At 38.5% G+C, this 13,096-nt stretch overlaps 1 protein-coding gene across 1 annotated transcript in view; it reads left to right on the forward strand.

Annotated features, from left to right (window-relative positions):
- Positions 1-13,096, forward strand: part of ARHGEF4 (Rho guanine nucleotide exchange factor 4) — a 227,462-nt gene continuing 214,366 nt past the window's right edge. Inside the window, exon 1 of the mRNA XM_075099358.1 lies at positions 1-164. Coding sequence (XP_074955459.1) covers positions 72-164 — 93 coding nt within the window. The 5' untranslated portion in view covers positions 1-71. The remainder of the gene's footprint in view (positions 165-13,096) is intronic.

Below are 13,096 nucleotides of genomic sequence, written 5' to 3' on the forward strand. Positions count from 1 at the left end.
AAGAGGGTGGGGAAGATGATATTAATAATGCTGACGGTAGTGTGGTCCGTAAAGAGCTGGATTTGGTACAAATGTACCATACCTATTTGCCTGAAAGATATATGAAAGCAAAATTCACTCTGACAGTGTACCTGATATGCTGGCTGTTGCTGAAGCTCTGCAAGGTAAGAAATTTTAGTACAAATATTTGAGACTTTTAGTTAACTTCCTATGTACTTAAAAGAAAAATTGATCTAAGTCTCTGCTGAAGCATTTGATAATCCATTAATATGTACCCTACAGTTATCTTCATGGCTTATTACTAAAAGGAGCATTGTAAATATTGACACTGTACCAGAAACTGTGATCCAACAGGGGAAAACTTGTAGGTGCTACTAATGGAGTACTATACAAAGCAAAGACACTAGTAATTGCTAACCAGTTTATCTCTGTGTACTGTTATGTAGCTGCAAGGGATTGAAGATTATTTTAGGTTAATTTCAATGTGATTTCTTGTAGTGCTCTTCATTGATTCACATTCATCTCTTGTGTTGGAGAAGCAACAGAATGTATTTTAGTCTCAAGAGTGAGAACATCACGAAAGTAAAGGATTGGGGGTTTGGAACATTTTGTCAAATATAATGGGGAATCAGTTTTGACGCTGTGGTGGGATGTATTTTAAATGTGACCTGGGCACATCTAATTAAAATACTTTTGCCTAGTATGTTACTGGGTAGAGAAGAAACAAGGCATTGGGCCAGTAATATTTGCTATAGTTCATTCCATTTCACCTTGCAGAAAGCTGCTTTAATATTCAGATCCAAGTAAGGAAACATTCAGTTCTACAAAAGTGATAGATTTACTATTTAAGCAGAGCAGCACTGAGACACTTGAGCTTAAAATGATGGTGTTTTATGCATAACAATGCTATATTAGTAAATTTAGAATGTGTTATATGTGTTCCTTTGCCTCTGTGTTATTACATTCAAGTCTTACACTCGTAGGCATTTTGTTGATCACCAGATAAATCAAAACAAGTGTCAAAGCAACATTTGCTGGCCGCTTTTTCTTCTGAAGTGTGTGACAGATAGGAAATACATGATAATGACGGGGTGGAGACCACAGGTGTGGGGCCATATGGTGCCTCAGCAGCAACAAGCCCTCTCCTACAGGCACCTCTACATGTGTGGCAGTAGCTACATCATTTTTTTGCCAGCATAGCTATGCAAAACTGTAACATAAAAATGTAACCAGAACAGTACTAACAGTTTTATCTGTTAGATTGCTAGATAGCTTTGTTTCCATATGCATTTCATATTTGTAGTGCCTTTGCTTTTGTCTATGAGTAGGGTTTATCATGTGGTGCCAATTCCTTGCATTAGGGGGCAGATACAGACTCTTTCATATGACTTTTCTTTGTAGTCTTTCTGCTTGCTTACTGCAGGGATCTCTTGTGAGGTTGACTGAAAGGGGTAGGAATCCATATGGCTATGTGGGGGGAGTAAACAGCCCTGGGGCAGATGTCAGAACAACAGGTCAGAGCCATCATGTGAGGCAGGCTGCTGGGGCAATACACACTTCCTGATGGTTTTGCAGAGTGCTGATCCAGGGTTGGGAAGGTTGCACCTTGTCTGGTTTCTAATTGGTTTGATTGGGTTTGTGGTGGTTTGACCTAATTGCAACCATTGAATTTATAGGTTTTAAGAGTCATACCTATGTTACAGAATGAGCCAGAGCTAGTGGGTGTACATCTAGTAGTCGGTTTGGGTGTGTGCAACAACTTCAGTACCTTGGATTCACTGCCAATGCATAGATCTTTGTGATTAATTGTGATGTGTGCATGAAACACTGAGTGGCATGCACACAATGGTCTTGTGCGCACATTATCCTTTAGGATAAATGGTTGTTTTTAAACCTGACAAGTGGCAAATAAAATGTTTGGGGTTGGACTATTACAAAGAAGCTATGGCTTGATGCAAGGTAAAACATGAAGTGTCACTACCATGCAGGGAAGCTGGAACTGACAGTGTGTAACAGAGGAGGCGTAATGCTTGCTCAGCTTTTTCTCCAAGTAAGCCCATACCTATACAAAGTTCTCCACGTGGACTAAACCATAAATTACACAGTATCATTCAATACTTTTTTTTAGATGCATATGTCTGAAGTATGCTCTGGTTGCTCTATTTCTGTGTGGATATTATTTCTTAAATGACAGGAAGAGTTATTAAAATACATAAGCTGGGAGAAGTGCTTCTGTCTGTGATTGTATCTGCTTGTATAGAGCATTATATTTGCAGAGGGCATATAAGTTCTTCGAGTTGGAAAGAAACAATTCATGCTGCATGAAAGTAGAGAGAGAAGAGGCAATGTAGCTTCTGTTAAAATTACAAATTTCTTCAGAAAGCTCTCTGAGAACCTTACAATGCGCTGGCTAAGCTGAGAGGATAACGAAACCTCTTTGTTATAGCAACATCTAATAATGTATTAATGCTTCTTTATTGCTGAGCTTTCTTAAAGACTGTTTGCGTTTGAGACCTCATTTTCTTATTCCCTGACACCCTTCCAAGTCTTCAGTCTCTTCCAAGTCCTGATCCATTCAAAAAGTGCTAATTTTTTCCTCCTCCTCCCTCACAAGAACAAAAGTAGCACAGTGTTGATTTTTCTCAGGTTCTGCAGCTTGGCAGAATGTAGCAAGTCTGCCCTAGTGGGAGGGGAGGGAAGGCCAGCAGCAGTGAAATGGTGCTGCCATGTTGCCGAGGCACCCTTTGTAACAGCCTGAGTACTTAAAAATTATTCCAGTTCTTGGCTACAGATAGGGCTCCAAGTGCTTATGACTTGGAAAATATCAGGAGCTTCCTCTAACTTGTTACCAATGCTACCTCAAAAGGGGAAATAGAGTTACGTGACCTCTCTGTAAGTCATGTGGAGAGAGTCACATATCCCACCCAGTCTTATGCAGGTTGCCATCTGGGAAACTTCTTGCTCATGTGTCCTCACGGTAGGCTTCAGTTTTTAGGGGTCGCCACAACTTGTTGGGATGAGAGAAAAGACTTTGAAGAACTAGAAGTTCGACATGCCACTTCTCCACTTTAGCTAATTCTCCTTTTCAAGCCTCATTTATGAATACTGTACAGTTGCAAAGAAAGGACAGTTAGGTACTCATTTATAGATGCCTGTGAACAAGTTAAGCTTTTTGCTTCTGTACAAAGATGCATTTGGCTAAACATTACAGCTTGTCTGTAGATGGAGCTTTTCTAATCTCTATTTTATCAAAGGTAGTTGTTTTCAAGCTGTTTCATGAAATGGTGAAATTCTCTTTGGCTAACAGGTTTTGCACCCAGTAGCCCTTATAATTAAACCCCTTTGATCTATAAGGTTGAGTTGCAAACCTTGTGAGGGCAGTTCTGCTGCCAGATCTCAGACTTGAGCACTGCTTCCCTGACATTCTTATTACATGTATTGCTGTTGCACACAGGTGGACTTCGATTATGTTGTAACTAAATTTCTTGTGTCAAACTGCATGAGAGTACACACAGATTGGTGTCTGGTTTCTCACCTGCTAAACAGTCTCTCCTCATTCTATTAATGTTAGTCCTTCCCATCATAAATAATCTCTTTATTTTCCAGTATGTGGCTGCTAACCTGTATTGTGTTCAAAGGTACTTGCTCACAAAGAAACAATCAGCTTTATAAACTTGAGAAAACTTTTAGAAAAAAATGATTAATTTAATAAATTCTCCTGTAGGCAATCCCCTTTTTTTGTGTAAGAATGATTTATATTGATTTAAATAAGCTGATACATTTCTAGCTTAAAAAAATTGTTAAAATAAAGAGTTCTGAAACACTTTGAAACAAAAGGTAGCCACAAAGGGAGATGGATATCCTGTTCCATACTGAATTCAGGTTGAACTAACTTTTCAAAACAGGCAATAGTTAATACGCTAAGCTTATGTGAAAGAGAATAAAAAACAAAACCCCTTCAGAATAAAAGCAGGCTTTAATTCAGATTTAACATAAATTTAGTTGAATTGATTCTTTCTTCTACAACACACAGTACCTCTGATTATCAAAACCAGTTGGTTAATGCATGTGATTTCCCTGCTACTTACTATACCTTAAGCATTTTCTGGCAGCTCACCTGGTATTCTTTTAACAGTCTAAAATCCATACAAAGGGCAAAATAACGGTGAGGCAGGTCTGTAATCTAATTTCTTGTCTGTGTGCATACTTTTGAGTACTTGGTTCTAAGGAGCTTCAACTGCTGTTGCTGCATAACACCTTGTACACTATGAACTTGTACATTCTACATAAACCTGCCAGAATTAATCCGAAATGAAATATAAATGTATTTAAATCATTATCCTATGGTTTAGGGCATAAGAGCTTAATTCTCAGCTATGCAACTGAGTTATTACTCTCTATTCATAATCTTACTCTCCTTTGCTGAGCTCATTGTCTGTAAAAGGGATAACAAAATTGCTTTATTTTTTTTCTTTAATTTTGATTTTTACTTCTGATTATAAACATTGTAGGGCTGGATTATTTTTCTCTGTGTATGTGGCAGTGGTAAGGGCAGCCTGTTCAACAGTATGGGATGAATCCCTTTTGAGGGGAAAGAGTAGCCTAGTTTTCCTATACTATGAATGAATTTTCTAGTCATTAGGATGTGATCACAAGGAAGTGTGGAGGCACTAGCTGCTGCTTTTGCCATCCATTTGAGGGAAAAATGGATGCAGGAGGCAATTTTTAGCCTTTTCTTATTTGCTGTCTTCTAAAATATCTTAAGCGAAAATGTGGCCCCTTTTGCAGATGTCACTTATGTATTCCATATCTTTTTTCTCATCCCAGGATCTATAGACAGCAGGTTGGAAGATAAAAATGTAGGTAATTGCTTCAGGAGAGGGATCTCTCTTTGGGTTCCAAATGACAATCCTTAAGAAAGCTGTCTAGTGAAGGGGGAAAGAGGTTTCAGATAAATGTTGTTGTCACTATTTTATAGTGGTTAGATATGACTGTTTCCTGCCAAACAAGCTGATGCTCTGTTTTTAACACTCTCCAGGTACTCCGCTGAGAACCCTTAAGTATTATAAGTTTTAAGCACCAGAAAATTGGGTCTGGAAAACCCAGTTTGGGGTTTCTCTCTCTTTTTTTTAGTTTGTTCCCAACATAACACTGTTGTCACAGAAAGATTTTGGCAGAGGAGGGAGCTGAACCTTGATATACAGAGTGTGAGACGAGCTTAACCAGTGGACCATCCTCCCTGCCCTGGTAGGTGGCCGTTGGATCAAAAAATGAAAATATTGCAGTGGGAACTGGCTGGCTTCATTCACAGTTGTTTTCCAGCTACCTTAACATAAGTGTTTGTTGGAAATTACATTAGGTTTTTTTAGTTATTTGATAACACTTACATGATCTTGCTGTATCTATAACTCCACCCTAATAGCTTTTGAACACTCTGGTCAATCTCAGCAAAATTTCAGTGAGGTAGAAGTTAAGTGTTCACATTGGGGGCAGAAGTAGGTAATCAGGGAGTGGAAGCAGAGACTTAGCTAATACCCCTCCTGAGGGAAGGGCTCCTGCATAAATTTATCCCTTATTAAGCATCAGAAACATTGTAAAATGTTTGCATTTCCACACTGGAGAACTGCAGGTCTGTAGGAAACCGGACTATGTTGGTTCAGCTGCTTACAGAAATACATGGTTTCTCAGTAAAGTGCTTTTTATTTGGCTGTTAATGGAACTCCACTGAAGCTTACTGTTAGCCTTCAGTCTTCAGAGTAAAAGCCAAGATTTTTAAGAAATGCAACTTGAGACAAATAAAGAGGGATGTTTTCCAGGAAGCCCTAAATATTCCCTCCCTCCTTCCCTTGGAACGCTGACTTTTTAACCTGTCTCAGATATTTCAGCCAGAATACTCAATCTCCTTTCACTTATTTGGTCAAAACTGCCAATATTTTATTTAGGGTCAAGCTGCTAGGGTGAACAGTCTGATTAGATACACTTTTAGCTCCTAAAACATCGTAAGCTGTTCTATGGAGCTTATTTTGTTCAGGGGAAATATTTCTGATTAATTTTTCCTTTAATTTATGCCCAAATTTTCTGGGCAGAAATTTGGGCCAGAAATATTAAAGCAGCCTATTTATATTGGAATAGTACTTAAAGTGCTGGGTAGGACCAAGTGCTGTAGAGAGACAAAGAAATGGAAATGGAAAACAGTGGAGGGAAAACTGGAATGTATTGAACCTGACAGTGAGCTTGGTTCAGATTTTTTTCACATTCTGGGCAGAGATTCAGTTCTTTATGGGCAGTGTAAATCATTCAGCATGTGCTAGGGAGTTTGACTTCATCTTTCCCCACTCCAAAAGTCCAAGTACTGAAATTTTTCCAGTACCTTTAGTATTCATGAAGCCATCTCCTGGATCCAGCTCTGAGCTACAACCAGTGTGTTCAGAAAGTGCAGGCTGTGAAAGACTGATTGCAGAATAATTCTGAAACATTCTTTATAAAGCCCGGGGAATGATCACTGGAAAAGCCAGACATGTCCCTTTTTTACGGCCGTATTCTCTTAAAATTCCCACACCTTCATTTGTGCGAGGGAATGTATGTTTGTGTTCAGTAGCTACCTTTCCGTTGAACTGTCTTTTCCAGCTATCACAGTTCTCAAAAAACACTATTAATCCAAGCTGAATTATTTTCTTTATGTTATTAATTTAGGCCCAATTCCTGCAATGAACCTGCAGACTTCTGCAGCACTGGAGCTCATGAATCAGAGCAGAACTTTGTTGCTGAATTGTGACTTCATGATTAAGTTAAAAAAAAAATTGACTGAAATCTTGCATGACTACTGAATACACAAGATAGATTAAGACCCTGTAAATAGATGACTGAGAACAAATTACTTCTTGTGCACATTGGAATATTTGGTGCTCTTCCTAGAAAGTTTCTGATTATTACAGACATTTAAGAGGGTGCTATATTTTTTTTTCTCATCCTGGTATTTTCTGTTGGAAGAAAAGCAGAGCTGGTGTTGGACAGAGATAAAACCTCTCACTTGATGCTTCAAGTACGGTGCTCCAAGTATGATTATTTACAAAACTGGATAAAAATTGGCAAATACTGAAGAATTTGTGGAGTTACAGCTGCATAATAAAAACAAACCTTGCATAAGATGTTGCCAGATAGCTCAATATATAAATAACCACAAAAATGCTTGGGCAGGGCAGTTTTAAAAGTTAGCTAGGTCTCTCTGCCATTCAGGAACAAGGAGTGAAATAAGATTTAAACTTCCAAATATCAACAAATGTATTTGTTCCACACACTTGACTCTGATGTATTTAGAAACTTGCATTTGCACTGAGGAAGAATGGGTCTCAGTGTGAAAAAGCTGTTCTTCAATAATACTAGCCCAATTCCTGTAAATTTGATGTATGGGTAATTAAAAGTGACATATGGATAATTAAAAGTGATGTATGGATAATTAAAAACAAAAGCAAGCTATTCCTTTGCTTTGAGTTTTAATAGATATATTACATTTCTTCCTTAGTCAAAAGCAGGTTTTATTCTTTAATTCTCAGCTTTGCTTTTGGACAGAATCAGTGGATTTATTTGTAGATTAGAGAAAATAGGATAATTTTGATTATGGTCATTATAAGTGGACTGTCCTTTTGATTCTAGCAAAAGAAAATGGCAGGATAAACCTTGGTAGCTCACCTTTGGTATCCTTAAGCAATAAATGAGATTGTAGTGTTGGGGTTTAAAGAACTTCCAGGTAATGGAGGAATCAAGAACAATTATTTACCATAGTTCAGGTGCAAGCTCTGAGCACAAACACAAGTTCACTGGCAGATTTTCAAGAAATGTCTGTCCAGATTTACCACTCCACATTCTCCTATCCACCCTCTGCCAGAGGATTCTGTTCCTGCCACAGGGGCAGTACAACAGGATGTGAATCTGCCACCTTGAACCACTGTTCTTATGTCCAGGTGCATTAACATAAACTGAAGTCAGTATTGCTGTTTTCTTTAGCCATTCCAGCTGACTCTCCACGTTAGTATAAGCGAGACCCACTGAGACAAGGTCAGTATTACATCCATTCATATTGTACAGGTGATATGAATCTATCCCTTGGACATCATCTGGATAATTTTGCTAGTAAGTTGTGTTGCAAAGTTAGTTACTAAAATTAATATATATAATGTTTAATAAACACACTATGGTGGCATTGTATGAGACACAAAATTAACAGCATAAAAGATACAGCTTTATAACTCCTTCTGTATTTGCTTCACCTTTTCCTGGTCATTATATTTGATGTTATTCCCCAGAAAGCAATATAAATGTCCTGTATTAATTACATGAGAGAGAATGTCATAGTCTTTGTTATACTTTTTGTCTCTGTGTTCCTGCAGAGCTAAATTGAAAAGAATGGGGGAGAAAAAACCTCCTAGTATTTGGAAACATTTTAAAATATTTCCCTGCTGCCAAAGCAGACAGATAGCTTTTGTGCTCAGACAGAAAGTTATGGGGTGGGGCAGGCAGAAGGGATTAATGTTGTTTCCATATGAATAAGTGAGATTTTTTAGGTATTATTTGCTGTAATCCCATTAGCAAAATGGACAACCCTAGTACAGTTTGGTAGCCAGTCTCTCTGCTGAAAAAGAGACTGGGACCTTAAGGTGTGGTGAGAAGCGCGTGGGTGATAAACTAGAATATGGAAGAAATATTAATGTCAATGCTTAGGAGAGAATAGCTTTCATAATGTTGGCAGTTAAAGTTTTCAAATTAGAATTTTTCCCTTGAAGTCCCAGCTCCTGAAGGCAAGTGACTGCACGAGGGTCTGATTTAAAAACAAGCAAACAAAAGTTTTCAGGTGCTATAACTGCAGAGGAAAACTGAAATATCAGTTTGCAATGGAAAGTTCTCAAACAATGAATCTTTCATCCTTGGAATTGTCAATCATCTGCAACTGTTTTAGAGCTTGGATCAACTTGTAAAAGAGGCTGATTATAATAGCTGCTGGATGACTTTTGTTCTTTGCTTAGTCCAAACAAAAATTTTAAATGGCATGAGTATAGCAGTGTTCATTTGAAAAGTGCAGGCTTTCATTTCACATCCCACATAAATAACCAGCCAGGATGCCCAGCAGAGAGAGAGTGCAGGGGAACTGACATCAGCAAAATGCATTAGAAGCAAGGGAAAGCCTTAAAAAAAAAAAAATAAATGTGCATTTAAGCTGCTGGAAGCAGGACAAAGGCTCCCAGAGCAAATCTGCACACAAGACATTCTGGGAACTTCTTTAGTGGCTTTAAATGGTGGAATGTTTCACATTGTCCAGAAAATCTGGGTTTGCCACTCTCCTGAGAAGACAACTGCCTGTTGAATTGCCACAGTTTCCTTCAGCACATCAGTACACTTTAGAAAGTGTCTTAGCTTGAGCATCTCTTTGTTAGCGAGGTGAGGATGGCAACATGTGGTAGCAGCAACAACAAAAAAATAATCCCGGTGTGATCTCACAGTATTTCCAGTCTTACTGAAACTAGGGCTCTACATAGATCTTTGTTTTCATGGACGTGTGCTCTTTTTCATTCTGTTTACTTCCAAATACCTGTCAACCCTAAGAGGATGGCACCTGTGACTTCATTGTCTTATGTTCAGAAATCCTGTGTGGGATTGGTGTTTGTTTGTGTTGGGGACCACTAACATGGATCCCCAGGGGAACAGCAGCCTGGCTGGAGCCAATGTTTGTGCAAACCCTGAACTCCAGAAACCTACACTGTGGGTCAGCGTGCATCCCAACAACACTGCCTTGCTGTATGTGCTCAATCCAGCTTTATACTTCCAGTATAGTAGATTTTCCAGATCTCTTTTCACAGGAGATCCACAGGAGGTCCTTCCACATCCTTTCCAGATTTAGAAATGTGTACAACCCTGTGTGAAGATACTGAATATCTGTGTTCACTCCTGTTTCTGCTCGAAGCTCCTAATAGGGCCTTGGATAAACTGCTTCATCTCTCCATCAGTTCTTCATCTTATAGGGAATACTTGCTTATTCCCATCAGGAAGTACACAGATCTTTGGGAGAAAGTATGTGCCTATGTGCCTTGTATAGCAAGTCTCCAATTTGGGAAGTGGCCTGTAGCTATCACTGCATTATAGACAAACAACAGATGGAAAGGGAGAAGGCCTACTTGTTAGCAGGAGGTAAGAACTGGAATTTGAATGGCACCTGCAATTCGTAAGTTAAAAACCATCTAAAATTGATAGAACATTTGAGTGTTCTGGTTTATTTTAGAGCTGTGTAAATAAAAAAATGGTAGGACATTTCTGAGAAACTTTTGCAACTGTTTTTGGCTTTTAAGTGCTTTTTTTGGTGGGGCTCATGCCTTGAGAAGTTCCAATCCCTAACTGCTTGTTTATTAATCTCTCTCTTGCCCCAGCGCACACACCTGTAGCAACATTACTCTTAGTTGGACACACAATGAAACAAGTCAAGGTATGGACATGTCTGAAAACCTCATCTCTCTCCTGCTTGCCCTGGTTAATTTTCACTTCCATGGAAGTGCCATGTTTCAGAGCACAGTCCCACAAACAGCACAGAAACAGGCATGGATGTTGGTCAGCTGGAATTTCCTTACACTGTTACTGCCACAAGAGCATGGGACTGTACTCCATCACATCCTTACTAGCTGTCAGAAATTCTTTCTGAGAAAACCAAACCTACCTAAACAAGGTCGGGACCTGTGTTGTAAAATATACACCAAATATGAAAATATTCAGGAAAGATTCTGTTAAATTATCAGAGAGAAATTATTGTTTCAGTAGATCAAAGGAAAAACTTCAGTGACCCATGGTTATTTACATATTGTGTTTGATCCTGCTATCACTTTGCACTTTCCTTGAGCAACAGCAGGAGCGAATTATCATCAGATGAAAAAAGAAAAGGTTAGACACAGGAACTATTTTTACTTGCCAGTTGTTTCAGTTAAGTGCAAAACTCAAGAACTGACTATGCAATGGCATATAGACACAGAAGTGTGCAGAATCAAAAATGTATTTTTCAGGAATCTGGTAACTTCATTTGTTTTCAAATATGCAATTCTTGGTGATGTGAAATGGTTTAGAAGTTAGTAGTGATGGTTGGGTTTTTTTTCTTTTTCATTTTCAGAACATCAGAGTGAGGTTTGTATAAGCTAATTTTTGAAATGATTTAATACTGCCACTACAAAAATAATAATTCTTTGTAAAAGGTAGGGAGTTACATAAGAAAAAGTAGCTGGCAATTAGAATGGGTTAAAAATGAGCATGGAGAAAAGTGGATAGTCTTGAAGACTGTTCTAGGACAAGTTTCAGTAAGCTTCATTATTCAGGGACAAACTGATTTTCCCTTAAATTGAATGCTGTTTATTTAAACGGTTGGAGGTTCCAGGGTTGCATATAGTAACAGACGTTTCACGCTCCCTTCTCCTCATCTTTACAATCTGCTTTGCAATTCTTCTTAAAGCTCCCCAAGCCTTTAAACTTGTTCTGAGACAGAGGTTTTAAGTGGGTTTGTTAAAAAGGGGATGCTAAAACTGAGGGGAAGTATCACATTGAGAAGAATGTGAAGTCATCCAGAAGAACTGTGGGGCACTTGCTTCTGGGAAGATTGAAAGCTGCCATAACTTATGGTGAATAGCAAAGGGTTATATTTGTAGCAGGTTAATAAATAAAGGCACATAATGGAATATGTGAATCTAAACTTGGAATTGCTACCACTGACAGGACTATGATCACTTTTCAAAGTTCTTCCTTATTATTTTATGACTTTCTTTAAAAATTGAAAATAACTTTTCATTTGGCCTTGGAAAACCTTTAGTGTGCTGTTATCATTACTTAAGTAAACTTTCTGGGATGGAGGGATTTTACTCCTGTGAGTGAAAGAATTATGCATAGCCTAGAGTGTTTCTGTAGCTGGAGTTCTTCTTCCTCATCTTAAAGATCATAGTTTCCATGAGCTGATGAGGTGGGAGAAGTCCTTAGATATATAGAAAAGGAAATCCAAGGAGGAGTGTATGAGGAATGAGTTTTGGGATCACTGTGTAGAATAGAACACCAATTACTTTTTTTATAAAACATTGGTATCAGAGATGGGCAAAACATCTTAAGGCAGAACATTCAGCTTGAAAGTTTTATTTTATTTTTTCATTTCCAATGCAAAGTTCAGGGCAAGTTCACTAACGTTTGTGAACACTTCAGCAACAGTTGGCTAAGTTTCAAGCAAGCCTGAAATGGTATATGGTTTGGGTGCAAATCAGGATAGGTTTGATCCCAAACCACTTGAAACGCAGCACCCTGGCTGCATGCAGCTTTGCATTTCATCCTTCCTTGCAGCCCAGACCTAGAGTTGCCCAGAGTGAAGCTTTTGCTTAAAGCCTTCTGAACAGAGCTTGCTGTACTTTTCAGTGGTTTAGTACTTGGAGAATACATCTAGCTGTGCCATCTTAGTAGTGCACAAAAATGGTGAGCATTTTGTCCTTGTCTTAGATGGATGACTTAGGTTCCAGTTCAGCTAAATGGTCATTACAGACACATCCGTCTGTCTTCAAAGTTGATGAGGCAACATGTGGGTCTCATCCAGTTTTCCACAGGCAGTTTTGTTCAAAACAAACTCACTCCTGAGGCTACAAAAAGGCTCTGGAGAAAGGTGAACTAATTCCAAACGGTGCACACTGGAACTCTTCGTAAGTACTTATGGTTTAATTGGTCCAAAGGAATTTTTTAAAAAAGAAATTTTTTAAAAAATTAATCCTTAAAGAATTTTTGAGCTCTTGGAGTAGACTCCTTCCCGTAAGTCTAAATGGTTTCTGAGTTCTGTTCTGTGAGTGCAAGGTCTGGGGAAAGTTTCTTGCAGAAGCCACATGTTGGTTCCTGCAGCTCTCATGGATTTTTTGTGTAGTCACAATATGGCTACCTGCCATGATGGCAGGGTCAAACCTTAGATAATGCAAAATGAGCAAATGATGGTCTTCTCTTTGTAAAAGACACTGACATCTGTGGGGTTGAATAGCTAGGTAAGATGTTATTAATAATACTATAATAAGTTCTTGTTATAAATGCAGGGAAGACTTTTACAAAAGCT

Source organism: Phalacrocorax aristotelis, chromosome 7, assembly GCF_949628215.1.
Source record: "Phalacrocorax aristotelis chromosome 7, bGulAri2.1, whole genome shotgun sequence".
Classification (NCBI taxonomy): domain Eukaryota; kingdom Metazoa; phylum Chordata; class Aves; order Suliformes; family Phalacrocoracidae; genus Phalacrocorax; species Phalacrocorax aristotelis.